This window comes from Osmerus mordax, chromosome 15 (assembly GCF_038355195.1).
Source record: "Osmerus mordax isolate fOsmMor3 chromosome 15, fOsmMor3.pri, whole genome shotgun sequence".
Classification (NCBI taxonomy): Eukaryota; Metazoa; Chordata; class Actinopteri; order Osmeriformes; family Osmeridae; genus Osmerus; species Osmerus mordax.
The window spans coordinates 6,431,400-6,452,269 of NC_090064.1; the positions used below are offsets into that span (position 1 = coordinate 6,431,400).

Genomic DNA, 20,870 nt, shown 5'->3' on the forward strand with positions numbered 1-20,870 from the left:
TGCATCTTTAGGCTGTACAACCTCCCGATTTTAAATAATGCTGACAAGTAGAAAGGGGTTTTCTTTCTTTTTTTGTCATATTATGTTAGAAAATCTATAAATTATTAAGGATTGTACAAAAAAACTAAAGAGGTGACGGTAGTCAGTTTTTTTTATTTTTTATTAAGTTATATGAATTCAGATTTTTGATAGAGACTGGATTTTTATCCAATGACCAAATGCATAATATCTCATTGTATTGTCTGATCGCATTTATGTCAAAGTTCTTGTCTTTCCTTTTTTAAACTATGGTTACTGCCACCAAACAATGAATAAACCTTTAAACAAATTCAATTATATTGCCTTTTTACTCAGTGGGTGTTTTTTTTTCTTTCATTATAAGGTTTTGTTTTGTCTCCATTCCACAATGCCAAATGTGAAACAGTATGGATGAGATTGCCATCAACACACTAAATGCTTTGAGGATACGCAAGACAATCCTGCATGAACACATTTTAGGAGGCCATTGCTAACCCAACCCTTTGTTTGGTGAATAACTCAGCAAAAAAGACTCACAAACCATCATGTAGTGATGGGGCTGTGATTAGCCGGGGGTTCAAGAACAGAGTGTTTACGTCTCTCACTTTCTATCCTGGGCTTTCTAGATAAGAGAGCCATTCATTACACTCAAAACAATTTCTCCATGGTTTCTCCTCGGTTAAAACGGCAAAACTGAATACAAATACTAGCCCTGAAATAGCTTCTCGGGAGTGCATGGATAATGTTATTTCCTCGATGCAAAAACAGAGTTTGTACCGTGACGCATCTGTCTGTGTTCTGATTGTACAGCACTTTGGTCAACGGTTGTTGTTAAATGTGCCTCTATAAATAAACTTGACTTGACTTGAATGTCAATACCGCCTGTGTGGGACAACATGCTTGTTTACAATGCGGAAGGCGAGGTTTCGCCTAAACAAACGAATCAGAGCAACCCTCAGATTTAGGCTGGTTGTGTACATTAACGGATCGCTCCTCCTCTGCGATGCATGGGTAGCCTATCTTGATGCTGGAGAGAATATGGACGACGCTGGAGCTGTCGCACATACAATAATCTCTCCCTCTCTCTTTCTGTCTCCCCCCTGTCTCTCTCTCTCACACACACACACCACAGCCCCTCTCCCTTCAGTAAGGCGAAATGGAGGAAGAGAGAATTTGGGCGTGCCTAGGTGTGTCCTTGTCCTCGGGGTTCAATCCTGGCACCTGGCTGGTCTCTGGTAATGTCTCTACCATGCCACCGCTCATCCCGAACCCGAGCCCAGACACCAGGCCAGGGCCAAGGCCCCTCTCACGCCAGACAGGGGAGGGGTGGTGGGGTGCTGGTGGTGGTGGTGGTGGGGGGGAGTCAATGGGATGAGAGCCACCGGCAAGCAGGGAGACAAGGAGAGACCTTGAGAGTGTGTGAGAGAGAGGGAGCAAGCGAGAGAGAAAGAGCAGAGCAGAGTGGAAGAAACACCACAGACTGACAGCGTGGACTGCCCTCTGCACAGACTGACAGCGGGGAGGGACTGCCCTCTGGCCCGGAGTTGCGTCAGGCTGTCAGGACCAATCAGGAAGGAGATCCCTGAGGGGCCGGCTCACGGTCCGGCCAGTGAGCACTGGAGACGGGACGTGGATGGCTTGAGACAACTGGACGTCACCTCTGCTCATCACCCCCTCCCACCCCCACCCAGACCCCAGCTCTGACTCTTTTCCGAAAATGTGTTTCAGGTGTTTGGACCCCGCCTCCCTCGCTCCCCTCTCTCGTCCCTCATTAGGCCAGGCAGGCGCCCTGCCACCCCACCACTGAGCGAGAGTTTCCATCGAAAACTGAGCGATATTCCATCCCTTTGTTCTTTTTTTTTTTTCCTCTCTTTCTTTCTTTTTAACCTTCTTTTCTTTCCTTGTTCGTGCCTCCTCCTTCCCCTGATCGCTGAGAGCTTCGTAAGGCGTTGCGGAACTCCCCAGTCCCCCCCCCCCACCCCCCCCCCCCCCCTTATCTCGGAACGGGAGACAGACAAGTGGAGATGCTTCCCTCTGGCAGGAGGAGGGCTTGACGGAGTCCAGATCACCTGGGCTGATCGCCCTGCCAGGAACTCCAGTTACCGTCAGGGCTAAACCACACGCCATGAAACCCTAGAACACAGACAGGCGCTCCAAAAATCATTTACGTATTTGCTATTTGATGAGGAAACATGAGTCCCACGGCATACTGAAGTAATTATTTACCTTGCAAGGATATTGCACAGAAAGGCAAAAAAACAAAACATTCATCAGACTTAGTCATTTTGCATATTTCTACTTTTGGAAAAAACTATAGAAACACACACTGTCTCTTTGTCACACACACACACACATAAATGTTGCATTCCTGAGACAAATCACTGATTATAAACCAGTTTTGGATGCAATCATGTGAACAATAGAAGCTGTGTGGATCAGTGGTAAGGTCACAAGTGTCTTCTGAAGCGAGCAGGTGTTGTAGCAGTCATCACAGAGGTCATGGTCAAGGTCAGTGTGCTCAATAGTGTGTGTGTGTGTGTGTGTGTGTGTGTGTGTGTGTGTGTGTGTGTGTGTGTAGTGTGTGTGTGTGTGTGTGTGTGTGTGTGTGTGTGTGTGTGTGTGTGTGTGTGTGCGTGTGTGTGTGTAGCGTCCACTGGGACAGGGGTCACTGCAGAGCAGGGATTGTCTGGATAGACCATGGAATCACTGTGACCTGGAGGAATGTCCAAACTGAAGAACTTTCTTTGTTCCTCCAGAAACTGGTGGATTTTATTATGATACATTATAAATCATGCAAATAAAATAAAATGGTGGAATAGGATTGCTATCTTGGTGTGGTGACACGTAATTTCCTGAGTTCCTGGGAGGAAAATTAACATACAATATTGATAATATGATAATATTGCTTGAGTTCCTGTTATCTCCTTCACAACTGAGTCAGAGTGTTTTTTTTTTCTTTTTAGATCAATTTAGACTAGATCAAAACATTTGAATATTGGAGCAAAAACAATGTTAGCAATAGACAAAATGGGTTTGTTTTCATAAACTCCGTTTCTTTAAGGGATTATTTCCTCAAGACATTTCACTCTGCTTCCAAAAAGAGAGACGAATCTTGGCTTTGTGTCCTGCTGCTTATTGTATTATTTTATTAAGGCCGCAGATGTTGAACCATACTCCTGCTTCCAATTCTGCAGCGAGTTGGTCACCACTTTGCGAGTCTGCTTCTTGCTAAGCTAACCTGAGGCAGAAGAACATATTTCCTGTCCTCATTTCTCATAATAAATTTCCCAAAAACCGCAGAAAAACATGGAGAAAATGTCACTTCATACAAAGCCACAAGACAATGCTCGAATTGGCCAGATGAGGACATCTTGGGTGTTTTTTCAGGTGGATATGTTCCCTATTTGGTTCAGTCAAAACATATGTGAAGTAAACAAAAAGTGAACATCACATATCAAAGTTCAGACCAAAGAGAATTGCTGTTACTTGTACAAGACGGAGAGTGAAGGCATGTATGTTATTCTGAAAGGAGAGTTGTGAAACCGTGGACAAGATCTCTAACCAGGAACACCCCAGTCTGACCAAGGAGCCAGGAAGCATTCCTCTTGACGAAAGCATTACTCTGTCTGTGTAATGGAACTAACATTGGCAGGTAGTCAGACCAAAACAGAAAATATCTGCATCCTTACAGTGCCTGTCAAGAGTCAGCCTTGTTCATGCTCTTACTCCATGCTCTTGGTCAAACAAAACCATTTAAATTGTAGTCAAGTAACATTGAAAAAAACTCATGTGAACCAAGACCCTCTAAACGTGGGAAACTGAGCCTACTCTAAACCTAATGCTCAGCTTAGAGCTTTAAATGACTAGCTAGCGGTGTCTAGCTGCCAGAGTCCAGCATGTTTTGTACAGCCACATACACTGTGGGGTCGGCCTGGGTGTTTGTTCCAGAGTAATGCCTGTGAATTATCTCCCTCTTTGCCAGGCCTTAGTTGAGCCAGGAGTCAGGGATTGCATTTGAGACGATCACACACACCAACAGACACACACACAAACAAACACACACCAAAAGACACACACACAAACCCAGACACACGCACAAACACACACCAAAAGACACACACACACACACACACAGACACACACCAGCAGACACACACACACACACATACACAGTTAAACCACAGAAAGGTTTAGCTGCTGCTTCTGCCTCAGCTGTTTCCCGAAACTCCTCAAATCGTTCTCCTAATTGGCTGCTTTCTGTCCTCCTGAGACAGACCTGGATGGCCAGCCTCGGCAAAACAACGTCCTGCTCCAAGGGGATTGTGGGTAAGAGCCAACCTCCGCTGCCAAAGAGGATGAGGTAGAAGCGAAGGGAAGTAGAAAAACAGTAGAGAGAAGTAGAGATAAGTGGAGGGCCAGGATAACTGTTCACTTTTGGGTAAGAACTTGTTGATCCTGAACTGGAGAAAACAACCATGAGAAACTTTGTATCTGTCGTACATACAGATGACATGATCAAACTTCCCCCAAGGGGAAATTTGTATTGGACTCCATGCTGCAGTTTATCCCAGTAAAAACACCAACCCTACTGTTCCAGTATATAATATTATATCCTTCTTCTCTACAGTATGCCATTACAATATGGAGAGAGTTTTGAGTTCAGACCACAGGACCCTTAAAAAAACAGAACACCTTTTAATAGTTGGGCACTTTTCAATATTTCAATACATGTTGGAAATTCCAACAGTTTAACTCTGGTCAGGTGGAAGTCCCAGTCTAGTAACGGATGTGGCCAGAACAGAACAGCCGCAAACGCTCCTCGCATAACGGCAGCTGGGGGATACACAAGTGAGACGTAATAAAGGCTCGCGTCGACGTGTCAGTGTGTAACTTTTCTTCAGAGAAAAAGTTCAATCAAATTCCTCACCCCCGTCTGGTGAAAGCACGTCAGTGGCAGCAGATGTAAGAGATGGCATCGGGGGCAGGAATGTGGCCTGGCAGTGCCGGCGGACGGGGGTGGACGCTGATTTCTCGTCACGTTAACGCTCAGCGTTTGGAAGCATGGAGATACATGCGGACGCAGTCTCCCGACAAGAGCAGCTTATGTCTGCATGTATGGAGTATCGGGTCTCATTGACCATAGCAGGGGAAAAATCACAAACATTTCCATGTGTGTCCGGACTCTAACCTCCTTGAGCGGTCCTTTAGTGTATGATTAGGATATTAGGCAAAATCGGACCATATTACTGCTGTGCAAATACAGGCGCTCGGGCGCGCGTGCACACACACACACACGTGCATACTCAGACTACACCGCTGTAGCTCACGAGCTCATGATATTACACGAACAGAGGGAGAGAGATCATCTGTCTGGGGAGCTGGATTTTTAAAAAGTGAGAGAAAACGAGAGAGAGAGATAGATAAAGCGAGTGAAAGGGAGAGAGAGTAACAGAGGGTGTGTGTGAGTCAGTGTGTGTGCACATCTAAACCTTGTGGCATGAGTGTGGCAGCCAGGTCTCAGTGCCAGCAAATAAATACGCTTCACAATGCTGTGTCCCAGAGTCTGAGCCAGAACTGTAATGTTACCATCAATCTGGAATCAAATGGGCATAGTCTGCCAGTGCAGGAGTCTACACTTCCAGATGTTAGTATGGGACTTGTATTTATTTAGCTTCTCATCTGATATGTATATTTCTACACAGGCCTGGGCCTTATGGTGGAGACGTCTGGCTGTAGGAAATTCACCGATTATTGAAGTTGGTCGTATGATGCACTACAGGCTGTTGTTTAGCTTTGCCAAGGTGACATTTTTCATCCAGTGATCGAACATTATCACACTATGGAGAGGTCAAATGAAAGCTCATAGGAGATAGGTTCAGGTTCTCCTACAACATCCAATCTTTTCTGCTAACTGAGAGCTCAGTGGAGACACAGACAAGCAGAGATTATCAGAGATTAGGATGTGGACTACATTTCAGTCTGATGGATTGGCCGTCTTCATTGAATCAACATTGAATTCATCTCTGACCACCGTCTCATTGTATCCCGGCCTCTGTACTCTGTCTGTCTGCGGGCCAAAGCTATAAACAGCCAGCGGTATCTTCTAGAATGGTGGATGGCTGTTGATCTATGCAAACCCAGATGCTCTGGCAGGTCTGAGGCCTCGACTCTGCTTGGCTCCGATCTCACGTTGACGTGAAGCTAAGTTTATCTTAATCCCCGAATCATCGTCTTCATACAAGGACTCCAAGATATTGTACAGTAGCAGTGTATTTACCGTAACTCAACTTTACGAGCAGATTAGATTTAAGAAGTTGCCGTTGCGCCTCATGAACATTTAGTCTGTGACCCATGAGGTCATCCACCACTCTGTTTTGTTCCGAGGGTTCATCGTTGGAAACGCATGCAACCCTTTGGCCTCGAGTCTTGGTCGGGATCGGAAATGTAACTCGAGCGTATTTTCTCAGACAAATCCCACCTTTTGGCTCCGAGCGATCCCGATGTTGGCGTCTGTAGCTCGGTACCTCCATGCAATTCGGTTTTAATGCGGAGGGAGGAGGAGGGGATAAATCAAGGTTAAAACAGGGAGAACACACAGTGACGGCTCCAGAAAGATAAGATCGGGACTGTGGATCTGCATGAAGATAAACCACCTCTCCTCGTGTCGTGTGGGGGAGACAGGAGGGGATGACATCAGGAGCAGTCTGGTCGGATTCCTCCACATCCAGCAGAGGCTATAACCACACTCTCCTGGATCTCCTCAGACCTTAGCGTGGAGGAGGAGTAGATGAAGGAGACCATGACCTCACCGCAATATAGCCCGCTACTGTCTGCCGCTTGATTGGACGAATGTAAATATTTGAGTGCGCCAAGTGACTCGCCCGCCGCGAGGCCGGGCCAAGGCATCCTGCGCCGTCGTAAATGAGTTTGGGGAGCCACTTGCACCCCTGGGCCCTCTAGGGCAAGGAGCCAAGGCTACCCCGTAGGGAAGCAGAAATTGCCTACTGACCCGCGAGGGCTGGGGAGAGAGATCGAGGAAGACTATGGTGGGAAGGAAAGGAGGGAGAGAGGGGGTTGGAAGATGGAGACCTGTGCTCGGCTGGAAAGCATAACCCAGTTATCACCAGAAGTCAGATTTGTTAACTTACTCTGGTATGTCTGGGAGAGAGGGAGACTGGGGTGAGAAAGAGAGAGAGTGAGGGTGGAGAGTGAGGGAGAGAGATAGATAAGAGAGAGAGAGAGAGAGAGAGAGAGAGAGAGAGAGAGAGAGAGAGAGAGAGAGAGAGAGAGAGAGAGAGAGAGAGAGAGAGAGAGAGAGAGAGAGAGAGAGAGAGAGAGAGAGAGAGAGAGAGAGAGAGAGAGAGAGAGAACCAATGTTTTATGACGGGGCCACTGTGAGCCGATTGTTAGTGAAAGCTGAGGTAAGGTTAGACGCTGAGAGTGTTTTGGAGCCAGTGCCACTCTGCGTTAGCGCGGCCCGGACCCAGCAGGGCATTAACGTCTCCCACAGAGGGGCTCAAGGTGGCGAGGTGCAGACAAAACAGCCAGGCCCAAAACACCCCCGCACCTTGGTGCTTCTGCAGCACACACACACACACACACACATACTCACACACACACACAAGTTAGTAAGCCAAAGCAAATTGTAGGTGTTGGTTTTCCCTCTCCATCTGCCACAAACATTCTCATATTGCACAACTCTCAACTACCACTGTAAATGTCGCCGCCATTGTAAACCGAAAAATAATATAAAGTTAAATAATTATAAACATATACATATTTAACATGTTTATTTATGATAAATTATGGACATTATACTACACATTTTTTCCAGTTGGCGATATTAGCATACTCATGTAGAATATTTGATATAATTTTTCTGGAATAAATATTTCTGAAATATTTATGTCTGTCATGTGTGATAGCTTTCAGAGATTTTACACTACCATTACACTATATTTGAAAAATATTTAATTAGCCATAAAGTCAATGTAGAAGATTTACATTTTATAGAATGAGGATTTTCCATAGTTTTTCATTTCAAAATGTGTATTTATCTATTCGTGCATAGAGTTTCTAAATAGAATAAGAAAACACCAATAAAAACATTTTTACATCTTTGGACCTGTGCCTTAAGCAGTTACAATCACTTCCAACATCGGTCAAAAGTTTCTTCTGTCAGTGAAAACTTTCAGTGTCAACTAACACTGGACAGCGTTCAGCAGCGGCGTCATTTGGTCTGCACTGTGGCTACAGTACAAGCTAACCATTTCTAGAACTTCATGTAGATTTGAATGACCTAAGATCAAAGAGTTACACCCGTAAACTGACACCCGTAAACTGCAGGACTGGAGTCGAGCAAGACACTCGAGCAGTTGATACCTCCGGTATGACCAGAAAGCCTGTCAGATGATTGTTGCCTTTCTGAATTTGATAGAAACACATTCCCGTAATGACGTGGACAGAAGACCCCAAACACAGGCTGGACTAAGGCTGAACTCGTGTCTGTTTGATGCGACTCTGCTCTGTGCGACCCGGCTCCAGTTCCCGGAGAGAGCAGCTTCATCCTGCATAGCTGGTGGGAGAGGCGGAGGCTGGGCCTGTGCTTTCAATTCCGATGGTCCTCCTCACATTCACAGAACCTGAGCTTCCTGTGGTTCAAAGTAATAAACCCGACATCAGGTTACACCCTGGGCCTCCATGGACCACTGCAAACGTTTGGGATGGAAAAACACACTGTGGGCCTAGGGGTCATCAGTCTAGGTGAGGTACAGACGGCAGCAGGACACGGTTAAATATCCTAAGACAGGGCCAAAGTGGCAAAACAACCAACAGCAATGAGCCAACAATCTAAAACCTCAATTCTGTACAGCGTCGGGCCTTTGTAGTGTCCCTGGTGCTCCTCCTAATCGCTCTCCGACTGTCCAATGCACGCGCGTCGTGAGCCACAAGTCAAACAATGTTTGAGTTCCGTTCTTGAAAAGATGTGCTGATGAAGTAACGGCTCATCTAGCCGACCTACATGTCTCTTCAAAGGACATGGCATCGGGGACTTCTGGCGGTTGTGGTCGACAATAACTTCTCTGCTTCAACCCCAAAACCCAGATCAGCTTGGCAAAGGAAAATAAGCAGCGCAATTACAACACAGGGGCGTATTTATTTGTACAAAATAATGAATTTGTTTCTATACATGCCAATCATCTCAGCAAGAGGGGTTTAAAAAATAGCGACCTAAAAAAAAAACACGATTTTACAGGGAAGAGTGACCGAAACGCAGCACTAAAACATGCAGCTTTTCCATGAAAACGTGTTTGAGGCATGTGGAAAGCTAACACCAGGCCCTCGTGTTGACACAGTGTGATTAGTTTATTATAGAAGCCGATCGCCTCGCTGTATGGACGTCTGCTTCCATGTAGCGGCGGTAGCTGGACTCCAGATCCGGGGGCTTTGGTGTGACATGCAGCAAATGACAACACAGCGGAGGAATCCGAATCCCGCTCCAGAAATAGGCCACACAGGACCGTGGTGAACGGCCTCGTCCTGGGTCGAGGGCGGGGATGATGAATGAGGATACTCATCCTTCCATGTTGTTGCTCCGGGACGTCTAGCGGGCTGACAGGACCGAGCCCCCCGGCCCTGACCTGACTGGGCCCCCGTCCTGCTTGTTGCCCCAGTAACGCAAGGGGGGGATGAAGGGACCCCCTGTGGAGAGAGAACTTTCCGCTGGGAGGGCGTGCCCCCCCCCCCCCCGGTCCTTGCTTTCTTTAGGGTCTTTACACAGGGCACGGTGTTTTGGAAAATAACAAGTGTGGGTTACAATGCAATCATTTAGGTATAAATTAGATTGACATTGTTTCAAATCCTAGGAAACTCAATTACACCGGAATTACAAGCCAAATTGACTTACATGGTTTCGCTGGGCCATGGGTTCACACCCCACACGGGTAGAGGTTTCCTACAACCCCATCACCTCACCCCCCAGGGCCACTTCTTATTGGGTTAGAAGCTTCTCTGGTGTGACTGATAGGAGGTCACACAGGTCTGCTGTTTCTGAGGATGGGCCAACACCTTATGCCAGACCCTTGTTAACCTGGGTAATGTTTTGCAGTCGCTTAAGGTCTAACTGTGCACCATACAGTGTGTATCCTTTTCAGTAGAGATCGCCACTTTCAGGTAGACATTGAAGTATTGTTTTGGTGTGAAGTTCCAGTAAAATAGTTCTGTTTCTTAGAATTCATGACGAAATGTGTAAATGGGTGAATGCATTTCAGCTCTGTGGAAGTCAAGTGGGGAAAGACAAAGTCTGGCTCATACATCTCCCAGAAATCTGTCAAATACTGAAATGGGAATCTCCTGATTAAATATCGAGGACAACATTGAAATGTAAGCACATAACCAGAGTCTAAACATGAGGTTCTTCATAATGAAGGAGTTTCCACCTGCAGTGACATTCTCATTTGTTCTGGGTTGGTTGGTCTATGAGCTCACACAGGTCTGCTACTGGAGAGGGTAACTGAAGAGAGGCTTGAGCCAGGCGCTGGCTAACTCTAGAGGAAGGGAAGAAGAGGCATTTTCCTCTACCTCACCCCGGAGAGAACACACTCCTCTGGGTGACGGATGCCTCGGTCACACGCCTGCTCCCACAGGCTACTCTCTCAGTCTGGGGTGGGATCCGAACCGACGACCTTCCACATTGAAAGCAAACTATCCATCGTCCGATCGAAGAGGGAATCTCCGGGGTCCTAGGACAGGGCTGGACGGTGCTGTTGCACCACCATTCCGAACCACCTCTGCTACATCTGTGTTAGTACTCTTAGCACCCCCTTCTCAGACAGAACGGCCTGCCAGAGTACAGATCCCATCTCAGCCAGGCCTCATGGTTAACCTATTAGCCCCATTGCCACTTGATAACACTCAGCTGTAGAGCTCTCTCCCTCTATCGCCCTCTCTCCTTCCCTCCTCTCCACCGTCCTCCCTTCATCGCTCCTTTCTTGCTTCCAGCTCTCTCCCTCTCTCCCTCCCTCTCTCGCTCGGCATGGCAAAACAATTAACTGATAGGGACCGGCAATGAGCACGACAAAGTGAGTGACGTTCAGGAACACGACACCTTATGAAACGATGCCCGACGTCTCGTAAGGTTTTTACACATGACAGCATGACTGCTCTCCTGAGAGGCCCCGGCTGAGCGCTAACCCAAAACCCATACGGGCTGCAGGCAGAGGAGCAGAGGAGGAGGAGAGAGGAGACCGCGCTAATGAGACCCAGACATTGTTAGCTTAAAGAGGGGGCTGGCCGTTCACAAACACACAGACCGACAGACAGACACACACACACACGAGGGTTTGGGACCAGCTGTCCCCCGACCAGCCTCGTCCTAATTCGGGCTGCAGAGGAGGGGAGAAAGGAGGGGTAGCTATGGCATGGCCAGGAGGGCTGCTCTTGGATGGGTATATTATATACCACATCAACCTAGTGGCTTCTGGGGAAGTCGATTCTCTGGCACACTAAAGAGATCGTTTGCTTTGAAGCGTAACAAAGGTAGTCAAAAACATGTGAAATTGTGCATGTGGCATGTCTGACATCATGGGAAGGGTTTGATAACATGTATATATTAAGTGCCTACAGAGATACTACAGTGACTCTCCTGTTGTCGAGTGTTTCACTGCAGGACAACTGTGGAGTTTCCTGGAAACCCAGCTCCGAGAGCAGACGAGACCACAGCAGCTTGTTGGAAGAAGAAAGTTCCAGTATGTCGTAGGTCTCCATGTTGTTGTTTGACTGAGACATATTTTCTCTCTGTGCCTTGTCTCGGGAGAGAGGGAGAGGAGAGATGGGAAGGGCAGGAGCCTCTTTGTCGCTGCCAGCCAGGCCTCTTCATAATCACCCAGGAATGATGCACGTCCCAGTCAAACCGAGAGTTAAAGAGTTATGGGTGTAGTGTTGTTTCCTGAGTGTCTGCCCGAAAGATGATTTAGATACATCACAGGTCTGCTAGCCGGGCAGTTCTCTGACACTGTTTAAACATGCGGCTCTATGCCGTAGGCTCTGGAATGCTCAAGATGTCAAGCGAAAACTCCTCTGCACCCAACAGAGACTTTTCCAACACGGCCCTGGTTGTGTAGGCACTGTGCAGGGCATCCTCGCAGATGCCTCGGGTGAGGTCAGAAATAGTCACTTGTCAAGATTTGTACTTGCTTGTTATATGTTCTGCCTCATTATTTTGTAGTAGGTACGATTTGGAATAAGTATGATGATGAAAGGATGAAAAAAAAAGAATCACTGTACATACCACTTTAAGATCCTTTAAAAAGTACTTTTTATTTAGTTTAATACATACAGAAGGGCGGTTTATTATGTCAATATGTATACATTCAGTTTCACAATTCATGTAGGAATTATACATATTTCAGAGTTCTAAATACACAGAGCCTTTTACATGTATTTCTATGCTTCCACATATAAACAAGAAACAAGTTCAAGAGTCAGGTTTATCTTATAATAATATCAGGCATAATGTCTTATTTATTCAATACTATGTAATCAACCTTTAAGAAAAGGTTTATCAAAGAAGGCAAATGTTACACGAATGATGGAAAACAATATACTGTATACTGTTTATTCAGGTCTTCCATCAAAACAAACCAAGAAGCCAGACTATTAATAAAAAATAAAAAAAAGCTAATTTGATTGTAATTAATTTAGACATAAAGGCATCACTACAAGGCTTCCATTCTGAGTCAACAGGTCAGGTCACCCGAATAAAATACACTTCCCAGAATTCCAACGCTCAAGGATAAGGTCAGAGGTGTTCGAGGGACAGTTTATGAACCGCATGCTCAGGTTGAACATGATGAGACAGGGGTGCTGTGAAAGTCATTTGCTGGGCCTTGAATACCTTCTCCGTGCTTCCCAATCCCACTGGAAACAGTCATGCATGACTCATGGTGTTCTTTAATATAGCAAACCTTTTCTTGCATTTTCATTTTTCCACTGGTCTATGAGAAGCTGCGGCATGGCTAGCACTGATAATCCTCTGTCGACGTCTGTGTGAGCAGGACACAGAACCCAAAGGCTAGCTACACTCCCTGTTCAAGCAAAAAAAAAAAAAAAAAAAAAAGCATTATGCCTTTGAGAGAACAAAAAATAATAAAAAATACAACAAAATTCTAGAACACACAATAGAGGCGCCCGGTGCCAATCGGTATGATTTATGCACCCTTCAAAACCCGCTGAAAGTTTGGAGTCCAACTCAATAAAAGTAGTAAACCGTGGCTCCAGCAGCTTGGTGGTTCCGTTACGACCAGAGAGGCCTGCCAGGTGGACGTAGACACAGTTGTAGCCTGGTGAGGAACATGGATAACAGGACAGCTGGAGCTGGCAGAGACTGCCAACCTGGAGGGCTCGTAGCTGGGCCTCCGTCCCCGAGGGAACATGGCATGAGGGTGCAACAGAGTCATGCTTTCGAACAATGACGTGCGCGCTGGCACTGGACGAAGTTCATGACATATATAGAGAAAATATATATATAGACATATGGAGAAAAAAACACAACAACAACAAACAAAAAACAACAACAGAAGCTATAGAAATACAAAAGGGGTGACAAAAAAAAGACCAAAACAAACCAAGAAGACAAAACAGGGAATCAGCCTTCATTACCAGTTAATACGCACATGTTGTCCGTGTGGTGGGGTGGACAGGGATAAGGGTGGACAGGCAGAAGCAGAGTTGAGGGTGCAGTCATGATATGAGGAAGAGCGCAGCAGACATCCACACTGCTGGGGAGGGTTGCCTGCATGTCACAGAGACGGGCCACACAGCCTGTGCAGAATCACATTGCGTCTCCACTCACGGCAGACCCTGTCAGTTTTTGGTAGTGTGTCTGTGTGTGTGTGTGCATGAAGCGAACAAATCCATCTTAGTGCATGTAAAAATCCATGTCGACTCACTGTGCATAGGCGTGTATTTAAGTAGTGTGTGTGTGTTTACGTTTAGGTACTGTGTGTGTGTGTATGCATGCGCGTGGGTTTAAGTAGTGTGTGTGTGTGTGTTTGAGCGCGTGTGGCTCACACCAGGGAGCAGTACCCTCCACAGCGGCCCCCCCCAGCACCGGGCTCCTGGGGGGTCAGCTTGAGCCCTCGGCCCTGGCTGTCACTCTGCCACAGCCCCGGGGTCTGGATGATCTTCTCCACCAGCTCCTCAAACGCACACTGGACCCCGTCCTTCGTCTTAGCACTGGCCTCTGGACACACCAGGGAGGAGAGAGGAGGAGGAGGGAGGAGAGGAGGAGAGGAGAGAGAAGGGAAGATGAGGGGGGGGAGGAGAGAGGTAGAGGAGGAAAGAGGGGAAGATGAGGGGGGGAGGAGAGAGGGAGAGGAGGAAAGAGGGGAAGATGAGGGGGGGAGGAGAGAGGGAGAGGAGGAGAGAGGGAGAGGAGGAGAGGGGAAGATGAGGGGGGGGAGGAGAGAGGGTGGTAGAAGGAGAGAGGAGAAGATGAGGGGGGGGAAGAGAGAGGGAGAGGAGGAGGAGAGAGGAAGAGGGGGGAGGGAGGGGAGAGGAGAGAAAGAGAGAGACGATTAAGACACAACAACGGAGAATGGCTGCACCTTGATGACTTCATCTGACCTCCACAGCTGGAGCAAGCGGCGGAAAATATTTTCAAAAGGCGAAACCCTCCTTCCTCTTATCACATGTTATTTAGAATGGCAGGCGCGTCAAACCTTGAAAATCTCCCTGTGTCCAAATCACAGGAAATCCCACATATTTAAACCCAACCCGAAGCTTTTCATTCCGTCGAAATCCCGATACCGAAGTTCACAAAGGTTATAAAAAAGTGAGTGGAGTCTTCGATGAGTTATTAACGCAAGACAAGACGTCAGAAACGGCTTTATAAATAGACCTACATAGACAAACATTCCACTACAAGTATGACAGTGATTTCAAAAGCAGTTTCCCCTGCCGTAACTCAAGGCCTCGGGTTTGGAGGGAGGGGGGGTGGGGGGGGGGGGGGCGGGATATCCTCCAGCCTCACCTATAAAAAGCATGGAATGTTTTCTTGCGAACTTCAGCCCTTCGTTCCTGTCCAGTTCGTGGTTTTCCTGAAAACAAAAGGAGAAGAAAAAAAAAAAACGGTTCTGAGGAGGTCTCTACAGCAGACGCTGTGTGCTGATGTGAGTGTCTGACTGGATGGACACGCGCCCTACAGAGGACTCACAGCCGTTTGTTACGTGGACTAGTGAAAAGCCCGCCTGGAGACGGCCCGTCCACAGGGACAGCAGACACAGAGCGGTACTTAGAGCATGAAGCACAGCTCTCAACTCTGAAAGCCTGCACTGGACATACAGTAAGCTAACAGGTGCTGAGAGGAATCCTCAACCCGAAAACACACTGTCCTACCTACAGAACGGCGTGTTATAATAAATAAGAATAAATTACAGAAAATAAATGAGAAAAAAGTGTTTATCGTCCACTATGTCATTTAAAAAATATTTGTAGTATATAGCAAATCTGCATATATATATATATAGTATCATAGTAACTCCAAGCTAGGTGAGTAGATGAGCAGCCTAGTGTTTCCTCAGGTGACTGGGGCCCATTGATTGGCATTATTATAATAAAATGTTTTTTTGGGGGGGGGTTGGGGGCCCAAACCAATTGTGGGGCTGTTTGTTTATTGGGTCGGGCCGGCCCTGGGAGCAGGAGACCCTCTACACACTGTACCTTATCTATCTTGTTCCCCACCAGCATCTTCACCAGGTCGTTCCTCGTGCAGTACGTCTCCAGCTCGTTCAGCCAGTTGTCCAGCTTGGCGAAGGTGTCCCTGCGCGTGACGTCGTACACTGACGGACACGGGGAGGAAATGTGTGAGTGAGGGAGGGAGGGGCAGGTGTTTAACAGCCAGGAGGCTGGAGAGACGGAGCTGCCTGCTCACCCAGGATGACTCCCTGGGCCCCGCGGTAGTAGCTTGGCGTCAGGGTGCGGAAACGCTCCTGGCCGGCCGTGTCCTGAAAACAGCCGTCGCAAAACCTTCAGACAACCTGGGGGGGAACCTTCCCCGAACCAGCCCCGTGACCGTCACACCAGACATTTACACGTGCACTTAAGGCCTGGCTGAATGGAGACCCGCTCACACGGGCACATGCATACATCTCCTTAGAGCCACCTTTCACTGGAAGTGAAACTACTATACTTTAGCACCATCTTGTGGTAGGTTAATAAACTGCACTGTAAAAGCAACGGGAGTCCAGCAGACAGTGGCCATTTATCCGTAAACATTGAGACATTTAGCAGACGCTCTTAGAAAACAAACAGATGGAGCAAACAAACTGTTATGCTTACACAGATAGACAGGTAGACGCATGGATATAGCCTGCAGACTGGTTTCTCACGGATGTACACACACACACACACGCACACACACACGCACACACTTACCCATATTGCCAACTTTGCCTTGTTACCGTCCACCGAGATAGTCTTCACTTTGAAGTCGACACCTAAAAACAAGACAGAAAATGCGAGCGTACACATCTATCAAACGGTGATTTCCTCGTCCCGGCTCAACGGCGGCCGTGATTCATAGCCCCCGGGCCGTAAAAAGGCTCTACATCAATCAGACAAACGGCCAGGGCATCCCGATGATGAATCGTCAAAACACACATACCACACGGTGTGAGTGAACTGATGCTGACCCAGCCCACTCAGACAGACAGACAGAAAGAGAGCCAGAGACACTTAAATGATGATGTGACTCAGTATTTATATCCAGATAGGGACTATGTGGTTCAATATGCTAATATAAAACTAATATGGCACATAAAAAATAAAATAAAATAAACACCACCTGTAAGACTGCTCAAGAGGAGCCATTATTCATTTTTAAACGTCCCTCTTCTGGTAAAAAAAAAAAAAAAAAACGCGCACATTAACATAAAAATACAAGTTTAGTCCTCGTCGCAGTCGACGAGTAAATCTCTCCGGCGGCCTCTCTCCGCCCTGGGAACATGCTTAGGCTGACATTTGGCCCGGTGGTTTTAAGCGTGTACTGAAAGATTTATCAGGGAGGCGTACAGGGCACGGGGGCTGTTTTCACGTCTGGGACGGGCCACAGCCAAGAGGCAACACACTGGGGGGAGACGGAATGTGAAGATAGAGGGTGTGTGTGTGTGTGTGTGTGTGTGTGTGTGGGCATACGCATCCCACACAGGCAATCATGGGAGGGGTTTCTGGGACACCGTCGCCAGGCGCGTGGAGGAATCTACGCCACAACAAGCGTCTGGGTCGCCGAGCTACTCTCTCCCTCGGGGTGTGACAGTGTTCTGTCTCACTCTCCCACACCACTGCCTCGGCTTCCCACCACACACAGGACCTGGCTATCGCCCTGGTCAGAGTAGGCTTCGACACAACCACAGCTCTCCATCAAGCACCGACTGTGTTGACTGCATTGTTGTGTTTTATACACTCGAATTTGGAGGGCTGTGAAAAAAAAAATATATATATATGTTATTTATATCAGACAATCACTACTTGTAGGTACTTGGAATGACCGTGAACAAGGGTGCTTAAGGGTTAAGTGTGTTGAGAGGGGGAGGAGGGACGTACAAAATGACGCCTGGGGGAAGGTCAGGGGACATGGTCATCTTAGGGGACTCACGTCGGCTTCAATTGGGCACATCTGTTCGCTCGAGATATCCCGTTGGCCAAGTAAAACAGTAGCAGGACGTGCCTACCAGAAGAAAGTACGGTTTTTCATCGCTCCCAAACTCTCTGGGAATCCGCAAGCACTGTTCTTTCAACAAAGGCTACATTGTGTGGCAGGACATCACACCGCGGAAGAAAAGGCAGCCATTTAGGCTCGCTTTCCGTGCCTGTCGTGTAATCAATAGGACCATGAATCTCTGCTTGCAGTGAGGCAGCCTACGGAGCAGACGAGCCGTTAACAGGCGCTGAGGCCACCTGGAGAAAAAAAGGCCCGTCCTTGAAGCGCATTTCATTCGAGTGCAGATGTCTGATATCATTTGCAGATCCGCACCGAGCCCCGGGAAGGAATGCACCTTTTCCCCCAAACCATGTACAGTAAAAAAGGCAGGAAGGACATCGTTTCGCCAGTGGTGCAGATGAATAGCTGGCATTCACCACTCAACTGAGCTGGCCGTGCGTGTGTGTGCGTGTGTGCGTGTATCTCCCGCTAGTTCTTCTGACAGTGATGACATAGCCTCCAGGCATACAGCCTTATTACCAGCTCAGCAATCACTAGACTGGGTAGGAGTATTCTGGGTATTTGACAAGCTTAATCAGCCCTAGAATCCCATGTACACTAAAAGGTAAAAATGAGGGATATTAGCTCAGCCTGTGACAGACTAATGGCTGCTTCATCCTTCTGGGGCGCAGCAAAGGGCAAAGTGTCACTCACCAATTGTTGCTGCTAGTTCTGGATCAAACGTGTCATCTGTAAACCTCAGCAGGAGACTGTGGAGGAAGAGAGAGAGACAATGACTCTCAGGCCAGGCTAACTCAAGCTAGCCAGCAGTCACAAGCAGGCACACACGCACCAGGCTGTTGCCTTTTATACAGTATGCTAGGCCTACATCAAGATTGGGTTAAATTAGGCCTGTCACCTTACCTACATCCTCCAATATGAGCAATCTCTCTCTCTCTCTGCTTCTCTTTTGATTCTGACATCATAGGCTTGTGCTCTGAGGGACAGGGTTCATTGCTGAACTGTGATTAATCAGCTGTTTATCACAACACTGATGATGTGGTTAATCTCTTTCCTTCCCTTTGAACCCCAGAAAAGACATTGAAAAAGCTCCACCGTTTAATCATCTGGATGTGAGGAAACGATAATTGTTTCACGTCTACAGTAAAGTACTGTAGTCTAATACAGTGCATAAGTAAGCACACAAAAGGTTTGCTGTTACATAGCCCGACAGAAATGCACACAACCAAGGCCAATTTTTATGCTAAATGAAACTTCTATATTCTGCCAGGCCTCATATAATTGTGGACTTTGGGTGGATTTAGCGATGATGTCACACACAACTTTCATCAAAACAATCATCCAATTAAGGAAATAGTGCTTGTAATTAGCATGGCATTGATTCCTATATAAACGTGTGTGATACTATCCTCACAGCATGGTGGAGAAGAAAACTAAAAACTGCTAAACAAAACACTGGCTCGCATGATAGACTTAACTCTTAAATAAACTGGTTGAGGCTTCATTACAATTATGGTTAATGAACGTAGACAAATATAATGCAGATGCATTAGGTTCTGATGCTGTATGATAAGCCAACTATATGTGCCGTTCACTCTACAAATCAGCATAAGTAAATGGATATGCCCATGTGGTGTTTACGGGTGGAAAGTAACCCTTAGAGTTGCTAGGGGATACATTGCCTAATCCACCTTGGCTTGTGATTGCTAAATCTCAAACTCATGGTCAGTTATGTCACACGTGTCAGTTTGTCATACTCATAGCTGGCTGGCCATTAGGTAGCTTGTTGCATTGGTTTTAAATCTTAATCTCCACATGGGATGTGCAGTACAGTACGTAAGGCTAGTATAAACAGTTTGTCTCATCGCAAAAAACAACTTTCATCAAAACAATCATCCAATTAAGGAAATAGTGCTTGTAATTAGCATGGCATTGATTCCTATATAAACGTGTGTGATACTATCCTCACAGCATGGTGGAGAAGAAAACTAAAAACTGCTAAACAAAACACTGGCTCGCATGATAGACTTAACTCTTAAATAAACTGGTTGAGGCTTCATTACAATTATGGTTAATGAACGTAGACAAATATAATGCAGATGCATTAGGTTCTGATGCTGTATGATAAGCCAACTATATGTGCCGTTCACTCTACAAATCAGCATAAGTAAATGGATATGCCCATGTGGTGTTTACGGGTGGAAAGTAACCCTTAGAGTTGCTAGGGGATACATTGCCTAATCCACCTTGGCTTGTGATTGCTAAATCTCAAACTCATGGTCAGTTATGTCACACGTGTCAGTTTGTCATACTCATAGCTGGCTGGCCATTAGGTAGCTTGTTGCATTGGTTTTAAATCTTAATCTCCACATGGGATGTGCAGTACAGTACGTAAGGCTAGTATAAACAGTTTGTCTCATCGCAAAAAAAAAAAAAAAAAACACTTTACATCGATTGAATCCATGACTTGAACTATGGAACCTGTTCCAGGTTATACTGAGTATACAATAACAGGCTAATAATACATGATGTAAGCTATTGACAATAGCTTGTAGCTTCCATATCTAGCAACAGCTTCAAACAAGACAGCAGTCTGATGTAGCAAGCTAGCATTGAGTATTTGACCAAACCCAAAACATTGCACGGGATTAAACTGCAACATGACTAGCTAGAGTCCTGTCCGTTAATTTCACATCGCCTTTACCTGGACTTTCCAACACCACTTTCTCCAATGATCAGTATTTTTAGGGTTGTTAGTACGTCGTCGTCCATCTCCTTTTAAAATATTCCGGCCTTGTGGCTATCGGAAACGTGTATTATATTTAATGACAACTTGGCTAGCGAGTTACTTATAATGTCCACGGTCGCTAGTTCTTTATCAAATACTATTGTTCATGCAAGCTAGGTGTCTAGTATTACAAAGATAGTTGTCTGACAGCTTCTGGGAACACGGATAACTTCTTGCACATCCGGAAAGTCCTTCATGAACTTCCGGTATAGTTTGTGCCATGAAAACAAGCATCGATATTCTTCTTCAAAATCTGGTAATGAAAAAGAGTTTTAAATAAAAATGTATGAATAGGTAAATAAATAAAAAAACTAACTTTACATTGTAAAAAAAGAAAATAAGTTA

The 20,870-nt window shown here is 46.4% G+C and overlaps 1 protein-coding gene across 1 annotated transcript; it reads right to left on the minus strand.

Annotated features, from left to right (window-relative positions):
- Positions 1–12,321: 12,321 nt before the first annotated feature.
- rab18a (RAB18A, member RAS oncogene family) lies at positions 12,322–20,691 on the minus strand. Its single transcript, XM_067251364.1, has 7 exons — positions 20,442–20,691; positions 18,431–18,486; positions 16,453–16,514; positions 15,950–16,022; positions 15,739–15,857; positions 15,050–15,116; positions 12,322–14,260 (listed from the first exon to the last, which is right to left on the minus strand). The coding sequence occupies exons 1-7, from the start codon at positions 20,507–20,509 to the stop codon at positions 14,085–14,087; spliced, it is 621 nt and encodes a 206-aa protein (XP_067107465.1). The 5' UTR covers positions 20,510–20,691; the 3' UTR covers positions 12,322–14,084.
- Between the last annotated feature and the right edge of the window lie 179 nt (positions 20,692–20,870).

Excerpts from the sequence above, each read along its gene's own strand:
- rab18a (XM_067251364.1), bottom strand. The coding sequence starts at position 20,509 with ATGGACGACGACGTACTAACAACCCTAAAAATACTGATCATTGGAGAA. Across the intron at positions 16,515-18,430 it reads AGAACTAGCAGCAACAATTG|GTGTCGACTTCAAAGTGAAG; the intron begins GTGAGTGACACT and ends TCTTGTTTTTAG. Across the intron at positions 16,023-16,452 it reads AGGCAAAGTTGGCAATATGG|GACACGGCCGGCCAGGAGCG; the intron begins GTAAGTGTGTGC and ends GGCTGTTTTCAG.